Below are 27,259 nucleotides of genomic sequence, written 5' to 3' on the forward strand. Positions count from 1 at the left end.
TTATCTTTAGACTCTGCACGAGATGAAGCATATTCTCTTATATGCTTTTACTCATGCCACGTTACAAGTTTGTTTAATATAAATAAAATCGTCACAAGGTGGCGCCAAACCTAATTAATCGATAATCTGCTCAGCAAACAAGTTTTGTTTATGATTCATCCAGTTCATGCTGCTGTTCGTCACAGTGTGTCATATCTCACTGTTCGATCTCTGTAATCAGCTGCAGTTGCTCTCCCCATTCGGAGCAGCTGACAAACAAACAAACAGCAGAGGCTGCTTTCACCCACAGACCACACAAGTACTGACCTCCTCAGCTGACAGGATAGAAGCGAACCCCTAGTGTCCTGCTTAAACAACTCGGCTTTGCTCCCCACCGGTCGGAGCGCAGTTCTACCAGATCCGGAGAGATGCTGTCATAGCCCCCCTGCACCGCCGCGGACATAGCAGCCTCTTTCCCCTCCCGCACCTCCCAGGTTCGTCTCTGGCTGGCCGTCGCGGCAGCAGTGCGGATGTGGAGCCCGCAACGCAGCGCTCTTCACCCGACGGCAAGCACCGGAGAAGATGAAATGTTTTTCCCGTTACCTCCCGTACCTCTTCCGCCCTCCGAGCACCATCCTGTCCTCCACTTGCCACACCGAAGGTAGGGTGGGACCCCTGAAGGGGGGCTTCCACGGTTCCGTGAGTTGCTTAATTTGTGCGAGACTGCGAGTGACATAATTGGGTATCCCCGAGACATGCGTGTGGAGAGAAGTTGTACTGGCATTGCCTTTTGCAGATGTGTCATAGTGCATTAAGTTGTGTTGTTTTTTTTTAAAATAACTCCAAAGGGGAGAATGTAAACATTTCCGATGCAAATAACAAAAATTTAATGGAGGGGTTTTTTTCTGATTGTGCACCAACGTGGCCTAGGATAAATTTTGCTCTTAAGACATATTCATAGTATGTCAAGAAGCTCAGTGTGTGGAGTTACATGACAACTACCCCTTGGCCTCCTAACCCCCTTATCCCTCAGCCCTATAGGCATTGGTCTGTGTGAGTTTCTTAAGGTGTTATAAGCTTGGTATTTAGGCAAAAGAGTAAAACCAAAAATGTATGACATAAAATAATTACTTTTGTTAAAAACAGAATAATTCTGAAATATTATGATGTTACAGTTAGAAATGTGCAACCTGTAGCAGTGGTACCTAAACTTTTGACTTTCTGACTCACAAATGAACAGTGGGGAGTGGAGACTTGCGACTGCCACAGTTTGTTGAGTAACTAGTATCTTGTTTAAACAAGAGTATGAAAGTACGGACAGCGTCAAACAGCCAGTATATTGTTTTGATCAGTAATACTAATCTTGTAAGTACAATTTTCTTGGAGTCCAAATGCTCATAGCAAGGGTCAGCAACTCCAGCCTTCAAGTGCCTCTGTTCTGCAACTTTTGGATGCATCGGTGCTCCAACACGCCTGAATCAAATACATGGTTAATGAACAGGTTTTTAGAAAACTTGCTGACACACCAAAGAGGTAATTCAATGTTTTTATTCCATTAAAAGTGGTGAAAAGCTTTCCTTTTGCCAGCTGACCTGCAGGGAAAGGGAAGATCAGTGAAGAATTACTTTTTACCCCATACACCCAGAAACAGTCCTGATCATTCCAATACAGTTTCTGACATCTCATTAATAGGATTTAATTTTTTTTTAAAGATTATTTAGCACTAGAGGTCTTTATGGACCGTCCTCAGATAGGAAATGTACAGAGAGAGAAGGGAGGAAGACACGCAGCCAAGGTCTGTGGGTCAGGAATGAACACAGAATGGCTGCGTTGAGGACAGTAGCCTCTTCATAGAGCGTGCTCGCTCTACCTCTACACCACGCAGTGCCTCCTCATTTTATTTTTCTAAACCTTGTTTTAAGCTGTACCTGCTTTGTTTAGAGATAGCTCCTTCCCTTATTCATGCAGTTCAGAATGTGTGTTGCCCTGAAACATGACGGGGAGTTTTCCCAGAGTTACACGGACTTGTAATGTTGAAAGTCCCCACCCTGAGAGCAGAAGCTTACACGACTTTACATTCTTGCTGGTCAATTCATCCTGCTGATTGTGCTGTCAGATGTGGCCCATGAGGGGTCTGAGTCTTTTTGTATAACCAGCCATTTACTAGGTCATAACATGGAGACTAAAGCATTGCATTATTTAGCTTTGGATGGTTGCCCCTCTTCCTTCCTGTGTATGCTCTGCCCTTCTGCTTCAGCCCTTTGGCACAGGAAGTAAGATACTGAATACCAGTACGTTGCGGTCATACTCAAAACCCCGGTATCCTGACCTATTTATGAACTGTGCGTTATATTTTCATACAAAGAATCAAGTCCTCAGTGTATGGTTCTCAAACCGTGGTAGAAGCACCATTGGAGGTGCATGGGTCGCTCTTAGTGGTACTCAGAATACATTTTGTATTTCTATGATTTGACGCTGCATACAAAGAAATCCAAGTTATGTTTATAGTAGTATTTTATTTTCTCTTCTCCAAAGTGATTTCCCTTTTCTATAGTTACTATTATCAAATAGAAGTCAATGTCAAATTGTGCTTAAATTCTGCGTACATGTAAAATAGATTATGTAAAGTTGGGTACAAATGATTATTATTTTTTTAAACTAATATCTTTATGCCAGGTTCTTAAAAAATCAGTGTCTCTTGAGACACCTTTACAGGAACCTTGATTAATATCTCTCCAGAAGTTTTGAAAATTTAGACTGAAAGAGAAAGATAAAGCAGCAAAAGTTTAAAGGAAAATCTCTGGAAGAGTTTTAAAAACCCTGAAGAATCATCGCTGGGGATAAGTTCAAATTACTACAAGGAAGTCTGCCACCTAAGAAGGATTATATAAAGAAAGAAGAGCACAGCATACAATTTCAGAATAAAAAAACAATTTCAACTAAAAACATAAAAATCAGTAAGGTACAAAGGCTCAGCTTCAACCTATGTGGTGCAGTTTGACTGTTTTTAAATAGAATTAAACAAAAATAGATTCAGACAGGTTTATTTTTTTTGCCAGTTGAGACAAAAATAATAATAATAATTAAACCAAACAGTTTGTATTTTCTGTACATCACCCTTGTCTGCAGCACAGCATAGCTTGATTGGTTTTAACACATGTGGAGCCCAAGTTATCAGCTGCAACTTGTTGTGCACCGCAAACCATTTCTGAACAATCTTTGCTGAAAGGAAGCATGCCGTTCAGGTCATACAGTTTCCATGAATGGATGTACAAGGTCAGTATGATCAATATAACATTCATATAATATCTATATGAATGTTATGCTACCATGTACCAACAACTAATTTCACTGGTTGCTACCATTCTACCATCTATATTATAGATGGTAGGATTCCCACAAGAATATTGCCCGAAGCATTGCTTTTCTAATCACGGTGCTGTGTGTTTTTCAGGTAAGTGAGGCACATGCACTTTAAAATCCAGGAGATGTAAAAGAAAATAGGATTTTTGAGACCAGGCCACCGTGTTTCATATTTCCGTAGCCAAAATTCTGGTGCTTGTTGGAGAGTTTTGGGTGGTGGACAGGAGTCACCAAGTTGTGATTGCCTTGCTTATTCTGTCTACCTTTTTATCAAAGTTAGTATGAACTTCTTCAGCTATTTGATCTACAGTCGCTTTTTCTGGTAAATGGGGCCACATTCGCCTGCCTTTGCCCATTTCCCCTGCTTCAAACATCAACTTTAAAGACGAGATGTTCACCAGCCACCTGTTTAATAAATCCCACACCTTAGCAGCTGCTAGCACGACGAGATTGGCCATTGTGTAATGCCTGAATTCGCAAAAAATAACAGTGCAAGGATAATTCTTCTTTTTTAAAGTGAAATTTTAACTTTTAAAGTCAATGTCAAATTGTTCTGATGTTGTTGAGTAATATCAGAAACATTATCATGTTAAAGCTAGATGTTACAAAGTGAAGCTGACAAGATACCCTTCTTTCTTGCCTCAGCCTTAACTCACTGTCTGACTCTCGATCCCTCTGTGTGTCATCAGGGATGGGTATAATAGGAGAAAGGGATAGATCACGGACCATGGATCTTAGAGCTCAGCCACGGTAACATGATCCGGCGCTGCTCTCTTTGTGCACGGCCGTTACGAAACAGTCGGAGTCAGAAAGCAAAAAAGCGAGAGAGGTTTGTTGGGTCCTGTGTGCTGGAGGCTGGCAGGGTGTGATGATGACACAGCAGATGACCCTGGAAATGTGATGAGTAAAGGAGGCACACACTGTCTCCTCTGTGCACTATTTGTTTTTTTTTCCCGCGCTAAGTCATGCAATTACTTGCTTGACCCAAGGTTACTTTGAACTGACTTTTAAAATTCTTCTGAGGCCGGTCAGTACATTATGATAATCTTTTTTTTTTTTTTCTTGTCTGCTGTTTCCAGCTGAGCAGAGTTTACCCCAGGGAAGATGAGTGTGCATTCACCATGTTGGTGGAAAATGCATTGCATAAGAGGTGTACTCGACGCTAGACGTGTGTGTGTGTGTGTGTGTTTTCCTTTTGTTTATCTGGGCCATTAAGAGGAATATTGTGCCAGCATCACTTTGATTCACCTGGGTCCAGTCTCTGAGGGGCGCAGTATCAACTTTTTGTCAGCCTTTCCTTTGACCGAGTAAGTGTAAATAAAGTTTTAAAAAGGTTTCATCTATGTCTTGTCCTTGGTGTACTCTTTTTTTTCTTTCTTTCTCCTGTTTCACAACAATCCTGTCATTTCTGCTGTGATGGGTTAAGTCTTAAACTTTTCTGACAGCGGTTTGTGTTTGAGTCATAAAAAAATGTGGTTCCCTTAGTGACATTTTTCAGGTTGCTCCCACTCCTGTGTCAGCTTCCTCGTCTTCCTACTTCCGTTTGTTGCTCTCGGTGACAGAAACCCCTCGGCCCATTATTTGTTTTAGAGAAATTAGTTCAGATTTTGTCATTGCAGCTAATGACAGGGACTCGAACAAGTGTCTTTGTGCATTGTTTCTTTAATGCGCTGGGTGATTAATTTATAAAAGGAGCAGTTTGTGGCGCCGGTGCCTGGAGGCGGGGAGCTTCTGTCATTTGCTCTGACAAAGCGGGCCGTGGGTGCGCGACTTACGCAGGGTTTGCATGGTGGTGTGCATGTGTTCTGTTATCATAAGTCCCGCTGCGTTGTTGCTTGCCTGACAGACAGACAGACAACTCAGAGCTCTGAAGGCAGTCCTCAGGATAGTCCCGACCTTGAACACACCGCCGGGGACAAACACTCGTCACGTACTTGACACATTTCTGCACATGTCTGCTCTGTTTCATCTTTAACAAGCAGAACATGCTTGTTAAAGCAAAATTCCAGTAAAATTTCATTGGATAAAATTGATGATAGCATCTGGGTAACATAATGTGGTTATTTGAACTAGCCGTGCAGTCTTATCTAATGACAAAAACCACAATCTACTTCACATAATAGTCTTTTTGACTAGCTGAGCAGCAGTGCTCCGCACGAAGAGCAAACAAGAACTGATTTGTGACGTGGATTGCTGTTACTAGGATTTATTTTTGTAACAGAATTGTGTCTGGGAAAGTTGTATTGCCATAAATATGCATTTCCTCTTATGTAGGCGACCATCAAGGATAGACAGATCATCAAGAAAAGTTCTGAAAGCTCCAGTAGGATCCTGCTTTAAAGAAAAAATTGGATGCTGTTCAACAGTAGTGCAGAGATTGATAATATAAGGTCAATCAATGAAATCAATTAAATCAGGCAATAGTGGAGGCACAGTAAACTCAGGTTCATGTTCAGGAAACCATCTCAACAGCCTTTGAGTTTTTGTGTGGATTGTGGACATAAAATGATGGACATTTAATAACAATATTAAAGCCTTGCACATTGTGTATTGGTTTTAAAGATGGAAGTTGATAGATTGCATAAAGCACAATCCTGTCAGACATATCCAAAAACATGTCAGTCCATAGATAAATACACAGTTATAGATGTTAATTTGTGTTTCAAAGTAAGATGGTGAAAAGAAGAAGTGGATCAGGAGACAGCAACGACTGCAGCAGCACAATTTTTATTCACCGCTAGATAGTTTTCATAGGTCGTCTTTGTTTGTGGGAGCTTTTAATCGGCAGTCTGTGAATGTGTTGCACTGAACAGACCATGGATTAAAGCTTAGAGATTTTTTATTATGACTTTCAATATTTTCTATAGCAACAAGATTTTGTTTTTGCCACCATGGCCAGTAATCATCCAGTGTCAACCTGAAGCTGAAAGGGAACCAATAAAACTTCCCCTGACATCATTAAACAGCCAACTATGGGCTCATCATTCTGAGTAATCAAAGAAAAAAAACATATTTATTGTCATAACCATTTTACTGTTATTGTGACAACGTATGAGCTCTGAATTTCTGAGGTTGGGTTTCTTGCCGCCTCCCTAATGATTAGGTCTGTGGGTTTTCTGTCAGATTCAAGTGAGGACTTTGGTTGAGTCTCTCCAAAAATGTTAATTTGACTTCCAGCCTGAAGAAACAGATCATTTTCAATTGAAATCTGCTGGAAGTATACATAATTTTGTGCTCAACTGTATAACATGACGTTCAATTATTAGATCCATGTTGATACGAGGTACTTCATTTTGTTGAAACATTTGCTTAGCTCTATCTTTATCTGCAGAACAAAAAGTAAGGTTGTGAGAAGTGTCAACATTACAGATACATTTTTGCACCAAAGCCATCACCGCTGTTTATGGAAATGGATGATAAAACAATTTGATTTAGGAAGCAGAGATTAAATTTTACTCCTCACAATATTACATTGTGAAAGAATAATGTGAGAAAACTTGCTGTGTCTCTCCAGGCTGATTATTCTCGGGGCGAAGTGTTTCACCGGGTGCCTAAATGTGCAGATTGTGTGCAGTTGTAAGCAGTAGGAATCATTCCAATAGAAACAGCTGACACTGATCTCTAATAAAGGAGGAATGCAAACACAATGTCATGTTTAGCAAATAAAAACTGAGGTCCAGGATTTGTAATGTTTACGGTCAAACATAAGCCGTGTGCTCACCTCTATTTAGCAGTGACTCCGATCAAGGTGAGTCAAATGAAGGGGAAGAAATCAACCTGGAAGAAAATGCTTTCAATGTAAAGTAAGATTCAGAAAAGTGAGGGGGGGAAAAATGTATTAAAGTAATCTGCGGTGGGATAAAACAAAAATAAAATTCCCCACCGAGGCTGATCTCAACATGATGTTCTCTCTCACAGTAAGAAGAAAACACCGCAGCATATCAATGTTTTTTTCTCACACAGCTCTCGCTCCCAATCTCACTTTACACCAAACACTTCCTGCTAGGTTTCCACATGAAAACAAGGAGAATGTAAGAAGTGAGTGAGAGAGAGAGAGACAGAGAGAGAGAAAGAAAGCAACAATGTTTACAGGTTATAGCGTTACTCCAGCCAAAGCAGCGCTGTCAGTATCTTTCTCATTTTTTTACCTTTATTGTTGTTTCACAACGTGTAGGACCTCAACATGCCTTTTAAAATCCTGGCCCGTAAAGTTTAACGTCAAACCATGTGGGTTTTGAACCTGGTCTGTTAAGTAAGGTCGACTTTGTCTCTGTTGGGAGCAGCACAGCCAGACACAGAGATTCCTTATCAGGCCGAACTGCTTGGGCCTTTGCTCTGGCCGACAAAGCTGCACAGAGACACAGCTACTACTGGGAGTGGAGTAAATATAGAACAACAGGATGGGCTTCCTCTTTTTCTCAGTCCTCCCTCTGCACCCATATGTTTCTGCTGCTTTAGAAGAGGCCTCGTTCTCATGACCTTTTATGAAAACCAACTTTATAAATCATTATTTTGCAGGAGAATGTCAACATTTTGTTCCATTTTTTTTTTTTTTGAAAAGTAAGCAAATAAGCAATAAATCATCAATATACCCTCAGGATCTGTAAGGTTGTTTTCTTCAATGAAGACATGAAGACAAAATTATTGAAATTACCCAGGCTGTGTTTAGAAGTGTTGAGAACATGGGCAGGTGCCACTCAACAGCGGGGGCTGCTTGTATGCATCGCAGCCTCTTAAACTTATGAAGATAGATACAAAAAGTGCAGTTCAGATGAGACATTAATGAGACTGTGCAGAAGCAGGGAAGAGGATATTCAGCTGATTAGAAGGACAAATCATACAGCCGATAATAAAACAATAAAACTACTTTAAACAGTGAGAGAAAAACACAACAATTCACATTTGGGAACCTTTAGTTCCCATGTGACACCAGAACCAGAGATCTGGACCTCTTATTTTTTTCTAATTTCTTTAGTCTCTCACAACAAATGATAATTTATCCATTTAAATTCAGAATCTTTCCTGTCCAGGACAAGGTTATTACTGCTAGCTAAAACAGTGAGAAAGTTGAGAAAACACTTTTGTTAACTGAAATAAAGAGAAATGGCAAATAATGGGGAAAAGATTGTAGTTATCTGGAACTATACTGTGTGTTTATAAAACTAACTGAGGCATACTGAAGTTATGCATATAATATCTTTCCTTTTCGTGTTCATGGATCTATATTAATGTTTCAAACTGATGTGAAATTGAATATATTTTTTGAAAATTGCATCTTCCATTCAGTATTCATTATGCAATCGCAATACAATACTTTGACCTTTTTGAATTCTGCACCTAAAAATTAACAAAAGTATGAACAAACAAAAATTACTAAAACTACATCAAAACTAAACAGTATTTAACTAATAACAACTAATAAAAACTGTTAAACTCTTAATTAAAACTAACTGAATTAGACGAACAGAAAGTCACAACAAAATACCACTAAAATTATGATGAAAAATCCAAAACTATTATAACCATGATTCAGGGTAATGACGGATAGGATGGTCCCTGGCCAATCCTCCAATGCGTACAGAACCATTTTAAGCTGGTTTATAATTAGCAACTGAACTGACTGGGAGGAAGCTGAGAAAACTCCGATTTACACCAGAGGCCGTCAAGTTAAAAGGTGACAATGCTGACTACGGTGCGTCGCCTCCAGAATAACAATGAAAACCGAACAAGATGCTCCAGGAAAACAAGGCAGGAGATGAATCAGCTGTCATTTCCTCTCCGGGCAGAAAACAAACAGTTTTACAGTCTGAAGCGCAGCTGAACAGGGTGTTTATCTTTAAACTGGAACAATGGCCGAGGTCCTACTAGGTCTCACCTTACCTGCCCCTTTTTATAGTTTCCCAGCATAGTTTTTAATACAGCCCTAAAAATAGTCGTTCCTTGCTGCTGAGACATCAAGATATCGCCTGTGTAAAATAACCCGTGCAATAACATTCGAGATGAAGCAGGGATCACTCCCGAAACACAGTTTAGAGAAGCTGTGGCTGTTGATGGAGGCCCTTATTGTTTCCACGATGTAATGTGGTGTGAGAAACAGAGAGGACGAGAGAGGGAAGGAGCTTCTTTTCTTCTTACACTACACTGTGCTGAAAGCTTTTACTGTTATGTCTGAATACTGTTCTACACAGGAGACTTGGCAATAGATTAATAATGTAGCCTAATACAGTCTGAGGCCGAAAACTGCACCCGTACCAGTCTGCTCCTTCTGTCTAACGCTGCTTTACATGACATAAAACACTGACTCACATGATATCACAAACTAAAGCTACGACTATTAAAGTTCTTTTTTTAAGTAAGATAACTACTTTGTGGAAATGTCCTATAAACTTATCCAAACAAGGTTACTGTCGGCCATGTTGGTGAGCCCCCGTTTTCACTTGATTATTATAATTTTTTATTTTTATTTTATTTTTTACACGTTTCTGATGGTATGAAACAAAGATGATAAACTTGAGCTCAACATTAGGAAAATGCCTAACTATCAGCATGATAAAAAAAATAGAAATGGATTAGAACAAATGTGCCGTGGAGAAAGCTGCAGAAAATTAAAAAAAAAATGTTTGAATGCATTCTCCAGTAAACACTCACTGACAGGCATTTTCTTTTTGTGAAAATGGCCGACTTTTTATTTGTTTGTTTTGCCAATTCTCGTTTAACTGTGAGAATCCTATGCTCTTCCATCTGTCCACATGTCTAACTTTGCTGAAACTGATATGCTGCTGTATTGTAGTGGTTCTGAAAGGACCAATATATAGGGTTGCTAAGCAAAAGATTATTTTCTAGGCTATGCCTCCTGTTATATTTCAGGTCTGATCAAGAACTTTGTTTTCTCTGCTTCTAAGAGTCACACGTAGGCTTGTCACCTTTCCAGTAAATTGCTCTGAGATTTTTTTTTCTAGTTAAAGCATTTAATCAAGTAAAAAAAATTAAAGAAAATTCCTTTTTAAACATGAATTGTTTTTATAAGGTATTAAATATGACTCAAACACACCAACATCATCTATAATTTGCCTAAATATATGAATCCAAAGGTCCAGCTTGAGGCCCAATCTGATTTAATGTGTGAATATTACAAGGTATGACAGTGAATAACATAGATCACTAAGATGTGGCTCAAATTGATTCTGGGTAATTATTAACAAATGACTCTCAGCCTCCTTTAATATCTTGAAGCAGCAGATACATTACTAAAAAAACTTTAAACAAGTTGGTTTACAGCTGAACAGGACTTGATACTTGCTTTCATGTTGAATTTTTTCCCAACCATCCATTTCTGCTCTTTTTTTCTCCTCCAACTGCGGCTTTTTTCCAAGCTTTTTCTCATTGGACTTTCATAAGATTATAAAATCTGTCCATGACATCGACACCACACTGTGGGATTAGGCAAACGTGACTGACAGTCTGGCAGATCAAAAGTTATCTCAACAGTTGTGAATGACAGCAAAAGTCAAGATGATTTAATTCAGTGGACACAATCTCCGTTGGAAAGATGAGCTGAAACAAAAAGAAAATGAGTCCATTCTGTACTTTCCTATCAAATACAACTTCGGACTGCAACGCCTGTCAAAGCAAATAGAATCGCTACGTTGGAGGGCCGTCCAATCAAAAACAATCTGTAAAATTGTTGAAATTAATAGCACTGTGTTTTCCAGATCAAAAGGCAAAGAATCATTTTTATATTTGGAAATATTTCATGGCATTAAGACCAAATAAAAAAAAAAAAATCAGAACTACTACAGAACGTCCTCAGGTTTTAGGTGATCTTGGATTCTTTGGATTTTTATTTTCAGGTTTATTGAAAATAAAACTGGGAAGAAATAAAAATATATATATAAAAAAAACCCCTAAAAACATTCTTTCATGAGCTGTGTAAGAGATTCTACAAATTTCTTCTTAATTTTCGCTTTTAAGATAGAGATTATAATCTAATTTAATTTTACTTTAGCGCTCGGAAACATTTCCTTTTATTTGGATTTTTATTTACTTTGGTCAAGTTGACTTTTATGCTATGTGGTTAAATTATGATCCCTGATCAAATCAAAATAACTGAATATAACTTCCTGCTGGTAAACTTTATTTAGTGGAGTCCCATTTCCCCATAATATATTGTGAAATGATTTGGCCAATAATGCTTTAAAGATGTCAGTGGTTGTGATTTATTTATTTTTTGACAGGAGTTGCACTTTATTAAACTTTGCATGTCAAGTATATGCAGGTTACTAAAGATATTCTTTATTTCAAACGGATAAGGCTTATGAAAACTATATTTGATGGAATCTGTAGCTCTAAACTTTGCATTTCTGTGCAGTCAAAAACTGTTTACCTCTAAAATCAGCAAGAGCAAAAGTACTCACACTCTGTAACCTCTTCAATTTTGGCGTTTTTTTCTTTTGTTTGTTCTTTTTTTTTTTTACTTTTACAACATATTTTATTGGGATTTTATGTGACCGACCAAAAGCACCTCGTATTTCTTTTTGAAGTAGATAAGAAATTGTTTTTGAACGCTTTTACGAACAAAAGCCCAAACGTATTTCCAGTACAACAAATGACTGAACATCTACCAAAAGGTGACGCCCATATTTTCTGCCGGGGCTTTTGATGCACAGATGACGAAAATCCTTCCTGGCATTTTAAAGAGGACAAGAATCATGGATAACTTGTTGCTTGACTGGAATCTGGAACTGTAAACCTTTAGTAAATTGACACAGCAGCTACCTGTAAAAATGCAGCAGCGAGAGGAAGTTTGCTCTCATTCAGTTAATCTCAGTTTTGTTCACTTTCTGTAACCCCGACTCTCTGATCTGCTCACACTGATTTGCTCAAATGGCTCTGTGACCCACCTAAAGCATGAAGTGTGTTTGTAGGCCTGCTGTGAGACAAAGTGGGGTACTGAGCTCAAATTAGGTTTCCCACCAGCAGCCAATTTTACGCTTGAAAATAGCTTACAGTAAATATTTTTAGGGGCCGAAACCCAACATGCTCCAATCAACGGGTCCTTTGAAGGAGAGTTTTTTTGGGGGGTTTTTTGTAGTTTTTTCCTTCGTTCAGGCTGAAGTGACCCACGTTCTGCCTTGCCTCTCGACTTCCACTCGCCAGAGATAAAACTATGATGTGGCTGTTACATACGGCGAGGGGCCATCTTTTAACGGAGCCCATCTGGGGCGTTTGAAAGAAAGTGCGGCTCATTCTAGGAGCAAAGTGGAGCCGAGCGTGTGATGGATGGGGTGGCGGTGCTTACGAGGGGAGCAGGGAAGATGAGAGTGCAGATTTTTGTTTGGAGGAAGGAGCTCTTTTCCGGCAGTCTCAGCCTTTGGCTCTGACACACTGCTCTGCCTGTTTTTTGTTTTGTTTTTTTATACCCCGCTGGCAATTAACCAACCTCTGCTTACCAACCCACCACCCCAACACGTTTTTCTTTTCCTCTCTATCTAACGTTTTGGCTCATTCCTCTCCTTCATCCTCATCTTGACTCTCATTCATCGCCTCCTTCCTTTAGCTCTGTTTCAAGTCCCCTCACCTTTGCCCCCCCACCCCCTTTTTTTTATACATCCCCAGTAAAGCATTTTCTTCTGTCTGCCGGTGGTACGGACGGGTGTGGGGTAGGCCTCCAGGTTTCCATAGTGATACTTTGTGTGCTGATGTCATTAGTATTGACGGTGTGTAACTAGGCCAAGCTGTCCATGCACAGGGACTGATTTTGTTTACCTCAAACTTGAGCAAGTCACTTTCTGATTAGTGCGATACAGCGGCTCTCGATAGAAGCTTAGCACTTCTTCTTTTGCATAACTTCCTTTTTCTTCTGCCAGCTCACCGAGTTTAATAATACAACATTGTCATGTATATTTGAAGAAAAGTATTCCTACCTCTTGAAACTTTTCACATTTTGTTGTACTATCACCACAGAATTCACCCTGCTTTACTGGGATTTTATGTGCATGATGAAATTATAAAAAATATTTTTTAGCACAACACATTGTGAAATGCTGTGTGGTGGAAAACTAACAACCCATGCCCACAGTGAAACATGGAAGTGGCAGCATCATGACTTATTTCAATTCAGGAAGAAAACCAGTGAGAAGCTGCAAAAGTCTTGAAAACTAGACAAAAATTCACTTTCCAGCAAAACAGTGACATTCAGCTAGCGCTGGAATGTGTGATTTACATCAAATCAAGTGGTAATAAATGTCCAGGCTTTTTGAGAATTTATGGCAAGACTTGAAAATTGCTGTTTGTATCCAAATTGACTGCGCTTGACCTGTATCCTAAATAATAATTGACAAAAAAATAAAATAAAAAATCCTCTCTCTAGCTGTGCAAAGCTCAGAAAAAAGAAGTTCCAGCTTAAATGGACAAAAAATGGCTCAACACAGTTTTGTTTTAGAGGTCCAGAGAACCATCGAGGTGATGCCACATCATTTCAAAGTTTTATATGTTTTAAACCCATCCTTCCCTTCATTTTACTTTATAAGTACTCCCGACTCAGTCCTTATCTGGTCTATAAAAAATCCCCATTAATCACATTGTAGTTTGTGGTTGCAATGTTCAATGTGACATGTGAGATCCTTTTGTAAGGCGCTCTATGTAAATGACTTTAATCAGTACTCCCACTGATGCCCTTTTGACTCGTCCTTGACATAGTGCTGAATGTTTTGGTTACATGACTTGGTTTGCACCAGGAAAATATTTGACCGCAGAGCTCCTTTCCCTGCCTGACCGTCACTTCCTGTCCTCCTGGCTTTTTCAACGGCTTTCCTGCCTGAAAGAAAAGGATGCTCTCCCACTACCCCCCTTTTGCTCAACTCGCCTCGGAAATGCATGCCGGGTTGTTTATGTAAACACGTTTCCCGATAAGTTTGCGCTGACTTCTCAAATCACAAAGCTGCTCCCTGTACGTCTTCTCCTCTGGCAGCTGGTTTTGCTCAGAGCCACCAGAGTAATTAGTTCTGATCAGTTTCTGAAACTATCAACGGACAAAATATGGATCCCTTATTGATGCTGTCACATGCCACACCGGGAGACGGTATCTTCTACCCAGGAATGGAGACCCATTTTGTCCACAAATTTCTCTTTGTGGTTTCCTGTTAGACATTTTTTCTTGTATTACATGGTTGTAATATAAGACTGCAGATTGCCTCGTGTACTGTAAACTTAGACACTTGATTGAAATGTAACCTAATGCCACTACAGATAAACAGGCATGGTCAAGTAACTTGTATTACTAATAAAAGGCTTCTCACAAGGAATCAGAAAGTCTGGAAAGATCTGGAGTTAGATTTGTATCATTTTTAATGTCTACAAAAGCTTGCATTAAAGACAAATGAGTATGATTTTTTTTTTTTATTCCGCTATCCAAAAACCTAATCCTTACATCAAAATTGCCTTAAGTAAATAATACTCTAGTATCACGTTTTTGTGTATCTGGTACTGTGCCATAAGTGATTTGATCTCCAACCGAGCAAAACCTGCCATAGCGCAGTATTGAAACATTAATAGTTACAACTTAGAGACACCGTGTGTAACGACCTGATAATGATATGATTTCTTGCTCAGAGCTGCAGGTGTTTTTTTCTGCTGACAAATACTCACTCATCTCATCACGATGAATACTCTGAGCGGCTCCACTGGATGGTAGCCTGACCTAGTTTGTGATTAATTGATCTAATATTTAACAATATTTTGCAGTCACAGGCCAAAATACCCAAATATGGACCTTTATATATGTTTTACTTTTGAAATAAAACATTAAATTTTCTTACCAATCACTGGAAGTTTTGTGCCTCTGTTACTTTCTTTGTATGGATTACAACAAATACAATTGTTTTGGCATGTTGTTAAAGATTGAGGCCTGGCCAAACCCTTTCAGCATGTTGAAAAAGTCTAGATTTTGATATTTTTAGATCTCTTATGCCTTATGAGCTGACTCACCTGATTTCAAGCCCATCAATCAAAACCAAGGAGGAGTGTGAGTAAACAAGGAGGCTAGAAACAATCAAAATCATTCAATTCAAAATGGCCGACTTCCTGTTTGTTGTAGAACATAGGGAAGTTTTGTGTAGGTCTTAGGAAGTTTTACCAGTGTACCAAGTCTCATATCACTATGAGAAAGTAAGCTAAATGATAAATTCAAAAATTTACATGACTGACTTGTGTGAAATTTAATTTAGAACCAAACACAACTCTAGAATATAATCAGACGTGTCTGAAAATTTTAATCAGAGCCTCAAAGCACTTTGAAAAGTGATGCTTTCTGTAATTTTTAAAGGCTTACATTTTCCCCCACCTTCAGACATTTAACAGATTTTTTTAACAGTGACTGTGTAGAATAAGTGACAGAAAACAGAATTGTCCTCAGCTTGGAGAAGAAGAAACAGTCACAGCTTTCTGCACATATGGACACAAATTTGAATACTTATTGAATTAACCCTTAGCAATGTGAGCACTCTCCTTTACACAAGAACAGATGCTCCATTTAAGTGGATTACCTGATGGACCTTAATTACGTTGAATGTTTCAGAATTCAGCTTTAATTTACGCATTAGTATCTTACAATGACATCCGCTCATCACTTGTATTTTCGTCTTTTAATTTCGCATTTAAACCAGTCTTTCACCAACTCAGAATAAAGAAACAGCATGATATCTGTGATTATGAAACCAAAAATTTATTGTGAAATTTGTCAGGAAAAAAAAAGTTTCTAAATATACTGCTGGAATCGAGATTATCAGATTTCTTTTCTAGCTGGTTAACCGCAGAGGTTCCAAATTAATTCAGACTCTTTCATACGACAATAAGATCTATAAAAGTGCACATCAACATTTTTTGTACTCTTTCGATGAATAAAATGATGTAATTGGCACATTGTGATCTTCATTGACTGTCCTGATCGTTCCTACTAATACTTAGACAAAGACATCTAGTTGGTGTTTAACCAGTGCACGGATTCTGAAGCTTTTTGGAGGAAATTCTGTATTTTTTATATTATTTTATTCACCACGAAAGCTTAAAAGTGTAATGTTTCTTTCTAGCCAGCTGGTGGTGCTGTAACATTGCCTCCTCACTGCTAAAGCTTTTTGCTTATTAACTTTTTGTAGGATTGTCTGATCTCTGTGTATAGAAGGAAAGAGAGAAAGAAGGAGAGAAAGAAAGAAATAGAGAGGGGAAAAAAGTTAGCTTATACCTAATTCTCAGGTTCAGTGACACAGAACCTGTTTCTGACAGAAAGCCAGAACGGTAAACTCACAGATGGACACACCGGTTGGCATCGTGCGAGAAAATGTCCCCTCTCATTGCATCACAAATGTCCCAGTCCCCGAGGCTGCAGTACTGCCCGGGCCTCCTCCTACCAGATCAATATATTGGAGCAATAAAAATTAAGCCCTTTCTAAATGAGAAACCGGCCCGTGGCGATTATCGACATGCTTCTATTAAAGTGGCAAGAATTTATCATCTCTGTTGGAGGGACTGTTCCTGTTTTAAAGCACGTCCTTTTCATGCGTCTGTTTGTTTGCCTTTAGTTGCTAGAAGAGTGTGGACGGACAGCTTGCCACCCCATGGGCACCACAACTACAGCCTATCTGTGATCCACGCTGGCAGCTGCTCTGCCAAATGGGATTTTCCTGGAGATTACAGCCTATGTGTGACACTGGTGCATGTGTTTTTTGTCTTTGTTGTTGATAGACTGCACTATTGGAATAATTCTGTGCTCTGTGTGTGTGTGCGTGTGTGTGTGTGCGCACAGGCGTGTGTGTTTGTGTGTTTTTGGGGAGGGGAGGTAACTCCTGAGCCGAGGTGCACTGAGAACATGCTCCTTTGTCACATGGGGCTGGTTGGACCATGACTCAATGGCTGCAGGGAAACCTTCCTGGCAAGCCATAGTGAACAAAAAAAGGGGGAGGGAGTGCGATCGGAGGACGGGTCAGGGCGTTTCTACACTGCTGCTGTTCTGATCAGTGATATTAGCTCTTGTTGATTAGACACTGTCGATTTTAAATGGCTGCCCACATGTGACTGGCATAAAAGACGGTGGTTTAACTGGTAACGTCTTTAGTTTGTAGTGAGAAAGACTGTTGCTGCTTTTTGAATGAAATTCTCTGAAGTAAAAAAAAAACAACTGTTCTTAGTATCAGATTTTTATATATATTTTTGTCCCCTAATTTGAATTGCAACCACATACGGAAGTTTATTGGGATTTTATGTGATTTCCTGCGACAATTAAAGAACGGGCACAGCGCTCCATGTTTTAAAACAAGGATGGTGTGTTCAGGGCGATGTAAAAGTCAGTTTTTCTTCCACACATAATCAGAATCAGCTTGTGGACCAAAAGATTTTGTTTTGTTCTCGTCTGGCCAGGAGACCTGCATTCAGAAAAGTCCAGATTTGTGGAGTGGATCTCTAATCCACGCTGTTTGCTCACTAATGTTTGTAGTTGTGGCATTTTCTCTCCATTTTCAGAAGTTAAATTTGAACACTGTTTGGAGTATAGGTTCATATTCTTAACCTTCCTATTAACTTCTCCAGAAGTTGATCCTTCATCTGTCTGAAGCATTCCCTGCTTTTTCATGATGTTTTTATTTCCACCAGACTGTGTTTATTTTAAATCTCAAAAGGATCGACTCTGTCTACTAATCATTTGACTCCACAAAGGTTTTTAATTAGCTGCATTGGAGTAAAGTGGGTTTCAAACAAAAGATCTGAAAATCGTGTGTCCGCACATCTGGTTGGTCAATTCCATAAAAACCCCACCGGGAAGTACAGCGTAGAAAAGTTCACAGGTTGGGAATACTTTTCTAACGTGAAGATGTGTTTTTTTTCTTTTACTGTTTTATGCCTTGTTCTCATCATGTACGTCTATTTCACAGAGCCTGTGTTTTGTGGAGAGCTGTCCGTGGTGCTGAACATAAGCTCTGCACGGATTCCTGGTTATGCGTAGGGAGGGCGGCGTCGCAGTCACTCACTAACCTGCTTAACCTACTTTCGACGGGCCAGTCTTTCATCTGGCCGCGTAGAGGAAAGTGCTGGAGGATAAATATAGCATACTTAACACCATAAACAGCGTCAGTGCGAGCCTTCAAGGCAGCGCGAAGCGTCTTCCATGCTTCTGCTGCCTCGCCTTCCTCGTCGCTTTCTTTTACGCGCCACTAATCATGTCCGTAATGAAATCCAGCTTTCCTCTGAACATGTTTGTCCCATTAACCCAACTGGTAGAAAATGTGTCGGGATGCGCTTGAATCTTTTTTTTATTATTATTATTGAGATTAATATGAGCAAAAATAATGGCGTTGTAAGATCTTAATTGTCCAATTACGTGGGCATCTGTTTATGCTGTGTTGCAATGGCAGTTCAATTGCTGTTTCCTAGCAACCAGGGCAGGCACAATGCAACGATTTTCTGTTAAGTGGCATCGTTTCCTCTCAGCAAGAGTACACTGTGTGTTCACCAAACAAATCATAGTCGGCATTGTGTGTGTGTGGGTGTGTGTGCGCGTGCATGTGTGTGTGTCTCCATGCTTCTTCACCTCTCAGGTAGCTCTGCTTTGTTGCTGGCGTCATTGTGATGCAACATGCATGTTTCCTGATTGGCTTCCATATGTCTGACATGTGCATCTGTTCATCCTGCAGCAGGACAAATGAAAGAGACGAGCCCGCCGCAAATGAAATTGTTACAGTTGATTAATTTTCATCCAAAAAGCTCTGTCCTGTGCTAATCATTGTACACAAATTCTTTTCAATTAATCTATTATCAAGGGAGGCAGGGAGAGTTGCGGTGGGGTGGGGGAGGGTAGAGGAGAATCCAATCCTGCTGGTCCGAAGTCTCAGAGCAGCAGAGCATTAGTCTCATCCTGATGTAATTGGAAAGACACCAAGAGTAAAGCTTGCTGATTTAAAGACAGCCTCCAGGCTTGATTTAATACCCTCTTCCAAAACTATGAATCCATCTTTTTTATCTTTCTCATCCTGGGCCCGCCGCTCTCACTCTCCGAATCCCTCCCCCCACAAACCGTCTCGCGCTCCATTCACACACCTACCGCCATGCATCTCCATCTGTGCTCTATTAATGGAACAGAAGCGGCGTTTTATGGTATTAAAGACCCAGAAGGTTATAAAGTTTAAGTGGAGTGTTCTATTCCATTCTGCTCAGTCCTTGTGGCATTTACACACTCGAGCTGCTGCGTGTTTTACTTCAGCAGAGGTTATGACTTAAGGATGAATAAATATCTCCGAGGGAGGGGGGCGTGAAGAAAAAGGGCAGGCTTTAGAAGGTGCACGCAGGGAATGGGCGATGCTTCTCAGAGGTTCGCAGCCTCCTTAGTCCCGTGACAGATGGACTGCCGGGACAATCCTATTACCCCTATGTGTTTAGCTGCTCCTAATGCCAGGGTGGGATGCCTGGCTAATGAAAGGCAATGAAGGTTTTGGAGGGAGTATCTTAAGCTACTTAATTATTATCATTGTGATTTGTTTGAAAACACAGAGACACCCTGAAACTAGTGACGGGGAGGAAAATGTAGCACCCACAACGTCAGCAAGTGCCATGCGATACAGGTTGTCTGTATCAGATTGACTCAGAACCTAAATAGGCTTTACCGGAGAGATTCCTAACAGCAGATTTACCTTTCTACAGCAGGGAGTTTTAAATGCGTATTTCCTTTCCTCACAATCTTGAAATATTACAGTTTTATCACTTTTTATGTCAAAAAATCTCTTTCAAAATTACGGAACGTTACCTTTATATTTCTTTGTGTGCAACTTTTGGGGAATCTGCAAGCTTTCAAAACATCCAAGTCTACATTTTCTAAATTGTGATTGTGCTTATTGTTGCTGTTCTCTGAGGTCATTGATCTTGAAAAGGAAAATTGTGTTGATTGGTAAATAACCATGGTTGAACAGACGGTCAAGCTTATTGGGAAACATGCACTGGGCACAACACCATGATTGCTCAAGATTGAAAGTACTCAAATTAAACACAAGCTTTATAATTAAACCTCTCCAAATGATCAAGTTAAGTGTGTATTTGCTTACATAAACTGGGAACAAGGCTGTGGTTGCAGAGATTTGTGATAAATCTTGAGGAATCCTCACTAGTATTGTTCCAAACAGTACATGTTGTTGGCTTGGAGGCGTGTATGGACGATAGAAAGATTTCTGCTCCTCACACTTTGCAGAATGTTTTCCTCTTGGAGGACATTTGTGTGGTGCAGAAGAGGTGAATGCTATGGTAAGTATGTTTCCAGGAGCGGTGCATGCAGAGTTCCAGAACAAGGTAAAGTATGGAAGACAAACACCAGAGAATTTCTCCGAGCCACAAGATCAACACTGAGATGCCGAAAGGCAGCTCCTTAAATACACTTCCTATGAGCCTGATGGGGAAATAAATGTACAGGATGCAGTATTTATTTTGGCTCTTAATCCAGTTGCGGTTCAAGGGCCTGTTGATTTATGAAATATAACAGATTATGACCAAATTCATCAAACCAAAACAGCTCTAAGCGATTCCCTGTCTGCAAATATTATTTATTGGAGTCATAAAAACACATTTCTTTACAGCAGACTGTGATTAGTTGTAGAAAATTACCTGATAAATAAATGTTGGTTGTCAGTCATGGCATCAAACATCCAGAATCATGATACACCTCATAACAATTTCACACAACAATAAATAATATGTTGCTTTCTTATGACATTTATTTTGGCTCTTAATCGTTGGTGCTGGTAAGAAATGCCCCATGGCAGACAGGTCGAAACACGCAAAACAACCCACACTAATGTCACTCTGTGTATTAAATAAGCGTTGTGTAGAATTATTCAGCTCTGGTTTGTTCAGGATAAAGATTTGATTACTAGAGGTAATCAAATGAAGTCCAGACTCAACAAACAAAAAAATAAATAAATTGCAGTAGCCCTTTTGTTAAGTTCCTTGTTTAGGAAGTCACAACACAGATCAGACCAAGGTCTTGATAGCACTTCCTCCTTTCTTATCGGTACTTCAAAATAAAAGTCTGAAAAAGACTGATACTAGGTGTTTTTTTGGGCTTCATAGCTGAGGAATACGTTAGAAAGACTTTGTCAATATATATTTTGGTGAGTTAATATCTCCTTGTACCTCTAAATAATTATCAAGTCTAAAAAGCAAATGTACATGGATTAATGTTTTTTTCTTTTCATTTGTACTTTCATTATTTACACTTATTGAATTTAAACCACCACTAATGTTAACGTAAAACTGATTTTCGATGATTTATCATACTGTCGTATTTGTTGGACTTAAAGGATGAAAAAGTCAATATTTTTACCTATTTAAGCCTCAACATCATTATCTGCTCAATACGTTATTGACTGTAGCCATGAGATATGAGGTAATTGCAGTGGCGACAAGGACGTATTTTGTTGCACAGCTGCTGGAATATGCATACTCCATGTGAACATACATGCGTTGCTTGGTATGCAGGCAGCATCTTTACCGCTTGTACACCCCCGCCCCCTGACTCACACCTGCATCCCCCCACAGGTCAAACAATTACCACACATCAGAGAAACCAATTGGGCATGACTAAAATATCATTGCCGTGTGACTCTGTCCCTATGTTTGGTGTCGCTCGAGCCTAATTTAACCCACTTTGTCCAAACGGTCGAGGAGAATCGAGGACACGCTCTCCAATTCTGGTGGCCCCCCGAGCATTTCCTGCAAAGTCTAATGCACAGCAAGAAAAGCTGCGAATGCTCCAGCGCTGGTTTCGTAGCCAGCAGAGTGGCTGATGGGTGTAATGAGCGAGAAAAGTGGGGTAACAAAGTAGAACGGCTTGCTGGAGGTTCTGAGGTGATGGGTTTTTGCTATTTTTTAAAAAAATGAATCTGAAAATGAGACCTTGTGATTGAACCATTTACAAAGTAAATGCTGTGCTCAGAATTTTTTTTTACAAGCTACTTGTACTCTTGATATTTTTGTCACGTCCTCCGTAGTGATTCTTTTTATATTTTAGACTGCAAGCAAACAAATCAGTGATGCAAAATTTGTAAATACAAATCAGACAAGCGTGACATGCATTTGATTGTTCAGTCTCTAAACAGCACATTTGGAAGTTTAATTTCCCTGTGATTTGTCGTATTAAATTGGCTATTCACGGCCATGCTGTGATATTAAACCATTCAATTGGATCAATACTGGATCAATGTAAGACCAATACTTCAGTTTCAGACTTTCTTTGTAAATTTTTAGTTCAGTTTTGTATTGTAGTTTCTCAGCTCCACCTCTAAAATCATTTCTCTTTTGGTTTGCTTTTTACTACTATTGTTTTTCACTTTTATTTAAATCCTGTTAATAGGTTTTTAAAGTATTCTTTTACATAAACATAAACTTTGTCTGAATGCTATCCCACATTTGAACAAAATAACACAAAGGAAAAAACCACAAACACAACTGAAGGCCTGAAGTTTGATGATATATCAAATTTAAATAAAATGTATCGGTATCGGTATTGGCATCTGTGATACGTTCCTGTATGTTATTTGTATCAGATCGATACCAAAATACGCAGTATTGCACACCTCTACTTTGAGGTGACGTGCAAAGTTGATTTTCTGACACGTATAACGTTTTGCCAACTGCAAAGCAAGACTTCTTGAAGTATTAGTGTTTGAAACACAATAGTAGTAGTTTTGTCTGCAGATTCTCCAAGTTTTGCGGTAATTCTCTGCTGCTAAGTCAATCTGTAAACGGTTGGGAACTCATGCAATCTGGTATTTTGAAAATTTGGATGTGCATACGTGTACAAAGAAATACACAAGTGAAATGGTGATAGTGATGAAGTGGTTTTTTTTCTCCACTTACTCCTTTATAATTCATGCAGCTCCCTCTGCTCCCTCTTGCTGCTCCTCCTGTCGTGCATCCCATCTTGTTCACCTCCTCTTCCCTCCTTCCCCCCCACTCCACCAGATCTTACAAAAAACTGAAACCTCTCACCCGTGTGGCTTCATTCTGACGAGCGCATTGTTTCACTTTCAATTTCCATTCGCTCTGCTCGGCTGTAACTTAGTCTTTGTGTATTTCTTTTGTCCTCGTAAATCCTGTTTAAATATTGATAGAGATGGGAAGTCGGAGCTGGCCACTCGGTTAGAGCTAAGAGGGTCAAGGATGGCAGCATTTCTCCGCAGATTTCATTAGAGAAGCACAGGAGTGTAAATACAGAAACACGGGAATCGGAGGCCTCCCACCCTCATTGTCCCCCCCACCCCCCACGGATAATGCCACGTAATGTATTCAGGGATGGAGATGGAGGTTGGAGGGTGATGGGGTGTAAAATAGCATATGTAGGAAAGTCCCCCCTTTCTTTTCTTTCACCTATGAACAGCCCACCACCTTCACAGCCAGATTCCCATTAGTAGAGGAACTGAGGACCGCATGTGCAAACGGTTCCTGCGGATTAGACAGTTAATGCATTTAGGAGAGAGGACTCCGCAATCTCTTGATTGCTGCTGCTGCACCATGCAGGGAAGATACCCAGTCCCTTTGTGGAAACAGAGATTTAGAGTAAAGTGAGTAGATAAGGGCGAGAATGTGCGACACACTGATGACACACACACGCACGCACACACACGCTCATCAGAAGATTAAGGGTTGACCAAGGAGGCTCGATGTGTGCCCTTTTATTAAAGTCAGCATGGAAATGAGATCTTTTCAAAGAAAGAGGAGCAGACGGTCGACCTCGCTAATCTTATTAATGAGCGTCTGGCTTGTGTTCAGATTCTTACTTTTGGTTCTTTTCCTTCACGTCCTAAGAGCACAAAATAAAACATGCTGTGTGTTGTGGAAAGCTAAACCTGGACGCTTTCCTTCATCAGGGGCAGGAATGTTGGACAGGATTGGTTTGCAGGGCCACACTGAATGAAAACCTGTTAGAGGCTTCAAAAGAGATTTAGGCAGAAGTTTATTATCCAGCAGGACCTCAAACATATTATGTAAAATCAACTGTTTGAGCTTTTTATCATGTTTGAATGTTATTCCTTCATCAAAAACATACCCCAAGTGTTGTTTTGACTCATTCATGCCTGAGAAATCCTTAAATCTCCCATGGCAACCATTCTGGTTGCCTGAACGCTTGGTCTCACTGAGCGCCGCACATATTTCCACAAAGCTCCTCCTCTAAACTTCCACCTCACAGAGCATCTCTCCCCCGATATTGCCCCACTTGACTCCTTCAGACTAGCGTCAGCAGCAATTAGCAGACACTTGGTGAAACTGCGGTGCTGCTGAGCTCATTGTCATAGGAACAACTTCTCAGTGCAACACTGAAAAAAAAAAATCGTGGAGAAACTGTTGTGATGACGTGCTGAAGGCGACGTGTCAGAAAGAGCGCTAGCTTGAGACAAAATGTTAAATTGCATTGTCGCATTTCTTTTAACTTATGCTTGATATACATACTATATCTTTTAGTTACTGAAGGTTGCAAAATGACCTGATTGTGTTATAAAATTGTACCATGTGCCTGGAAAATACATAACACCGCCCCTTTAACATTCAGAATGACATAATCAAAGTCCAGACCTGCAGTGCTCTAAACTGATGTCAACAGATGTTATCTATCCAACCTGACCCAGGTTGAGTTGTGCCGAAGAGAAAAATCAGTTTTTATGTTTGCAAAACTTGTATCCCTCCTCCCAAAAAAAAAAAAAAAAGAATGTAACTGCAGTAAAAGGCGGATCTACAACGTTTTCCTTCCAGCTGGGGGTGCAGGCGGCACTATGCTGTGTGACCTGCTCTGCCCTGATTTCTCAGAATCTGAACTCCATGCTCTCTGGCCAAAATGTCATCAATCCGTTAAAGTCCTCTCCCGGCCTGCGTGAATAGCTTGACTGGTAGGGATGGCTCCAGATTCAAAGGAGGGTTCACCTCTCATTCAGGAACAGTGGAAGCATTCCTCTGCAGTAAGAGCAGCAGCAGCGGGATGTGGGGGTCAGGGAGATGCTGATGTTTTTTATTGTGGTTTTTTTTCTTTTCTTCCCTCAATCAGTTCAGAACTGAAGTAGCAGCGTGAATGTCGGTTATCATCAGGCAGCCGGTGGAAGAGTTTTTAAAGTCTTTCTCGGATGGTGGCGGCTGCTGGTGGGTTTTTATTATTATTTTTAATTTAAAGAGCCAGGCAGGCAGCAGGGAGGGGCTCCTTCTCTACTGAAGCGCAACAGCAGCAGCAGTAGCAGCAGCAGCAGCTTCAGTCCATCTCTGCGCTAAAACCCACAGTGAGTCAGCTGAGCTGCGCGCCGGTCCGCTCCGATGAATGAATGACAGCGAGAAGAAGGAGAGGCAGCCGGGAGGTGTGGAGAGGGAGGAAGAGGGTATTTGGTGGGGGTGGGAAGCCTGCGTGATCTGGGATGCAACTCTGGAGAGTCTGGCATGGAAAAGCCGAGGTACCGGAGCGAGCTTGTTGACGCATAATCCCACCCGCCCCGCTGGCACAGGGAGGGGGGAAAATCTAGCCTAAACTCAAATCCTTCAGAAGAGATTTACGGGGCTGCCGCTGCGGGTTCAACCTTTCAGAAGACGCAACATTTCTCTCATTTTTTCTTCGTCTCTCTCTCTCTACCACCTCCGCATATTATCTGGTGACTATCTACTATTTTAGCACATTTTTTTTTCTTTTTTGGATACTTGAACCAGAAGACCAAGTGCGCAGTGATACGAATTAAGGTGTTAAAAAAAAAAAAAACCTTCAACTGGAACCGACACGATCTCTCTTCTCTGGATTGATACGACGCGGACAGGACCAGCCTCACATATCCCACACGTCCCCTCTCGTCATCCCAGGTAGTATTTGATCTCGATCCGTGTCGATTGTGTACCGGGGATCCGGAGCCACGATGACAGGCCCCCCGCTGGTCCCTCGGCCCGCCTGCTGACGGTACCGGGCAGGATGGGAGCAGGTCTGCCGCTATTAGGATCTCGAACCAGCCGATTCATCAATGGAGGAGGAGAGTGACACCCGGAAAATCAACAACAGCTTCCTTCGCGACCACAACTATGCAACCGAAGGTATTTTCTTTTTTCGTGATGGACCGATTTCATGCTGGAGGGAGGGAAAAGTCTAAAAATAAAAATCCATTGTAGCGACATGAAAATCCACGCATAAGGGCGTTATAAGGAACTTATTTAGACACTTTACTCCACGGCGGTTTAAACAGAGGTGGAGAAATGAATGTAAAATTCTGGTTGTATAAAGATCCATCTCGCCTCTGTTGCAATTGGACATGAGGAGGTGGCTTCCAGTCACACCTGCTATTTTAGAATGACCAGAGGAATTAGGACATCTTGGGCAACAGGGGATTAAATCATCCTGTACTGCTGCTCCTCTAATCTGAATGTGATGCTGTTTAAATAATACGGGGAAAAAGTGGGCTTTCCTCATTCACTTGTTGAGATTGGTTACATGGAAAGAGTCCTAATTATGGGAAGGTAACACAGTGAAACATGGACCAATTCCTTTCTTTCTCATGTAGAAATATACGCATGTGGTATTAGTGTACATGGATTCATGTACATTAATACATTTGCAGAAAGCTGTTTTCTGCAAATGCCAATGCTGCTCCATGTTTTCACAAATTCTTTCATTTTCAAAATAGTTTTAACATGACGATTCAGTGTGACATGATGTTAGCTGGCAATATGCCATCATACCATCTTTAAGTGATCCTGAAATACCTCAAACATTAACGTGTCAGAACACCTACTGTGAATATATATATATATATATATATATATATATATATATATATATATATATATATATATATATATATATATATATATATATATATATATATATATATATATATATATATATATATATATACATATATGGTCTGTTTCGGAT

General features: G+C 40.2%; 1 protein-coding gene across 2 annotated transcripts in view; it reads left to right on the forward strand.

Annotated features, from left to right (window-relative positions):
* Positions 1-191: 191 nt before the first annotated feature.
* ppp2r2ba (protein phosphatase 2, regulatory subunit B, beta a) overlaps positions 192-27,259 on the forward strand; it is a 49,638-nt gene continuing 22,570 nt past the window's right edge. Inside the window, exon 1 of one of the 2 annotated variants that reach the window (XM_044127961.1) lies at positions 192-640. In XM_044127961.1, the coding sequence (XP_043983896.1) occupies positions 562-640 (79 nt within the window). In that variant the 5' untranslated portion in view covers positions 192-561. Of the gene's footprint in view, positions 641-24,409; positions 26,422-27,259 lie in introns of those variants that run through there. The other variant, XM_044127962.1, reaches the window with a different exon arrangement.

Source organism: Gambusia affinis, linkage group LG09, assembly GCF_019740435.1.
Source record: "Gambusia affinis linkage group LG09, SWU_Gaff_1.0, whole genome shotgun sequence".
NCBI classification, from domain to species: Eukaryota; Metazoa; Chordata; class Actinopteri; order Cyprinodontiformes; family Poeciliidae; genus Gambusia; species Gambusia affinis.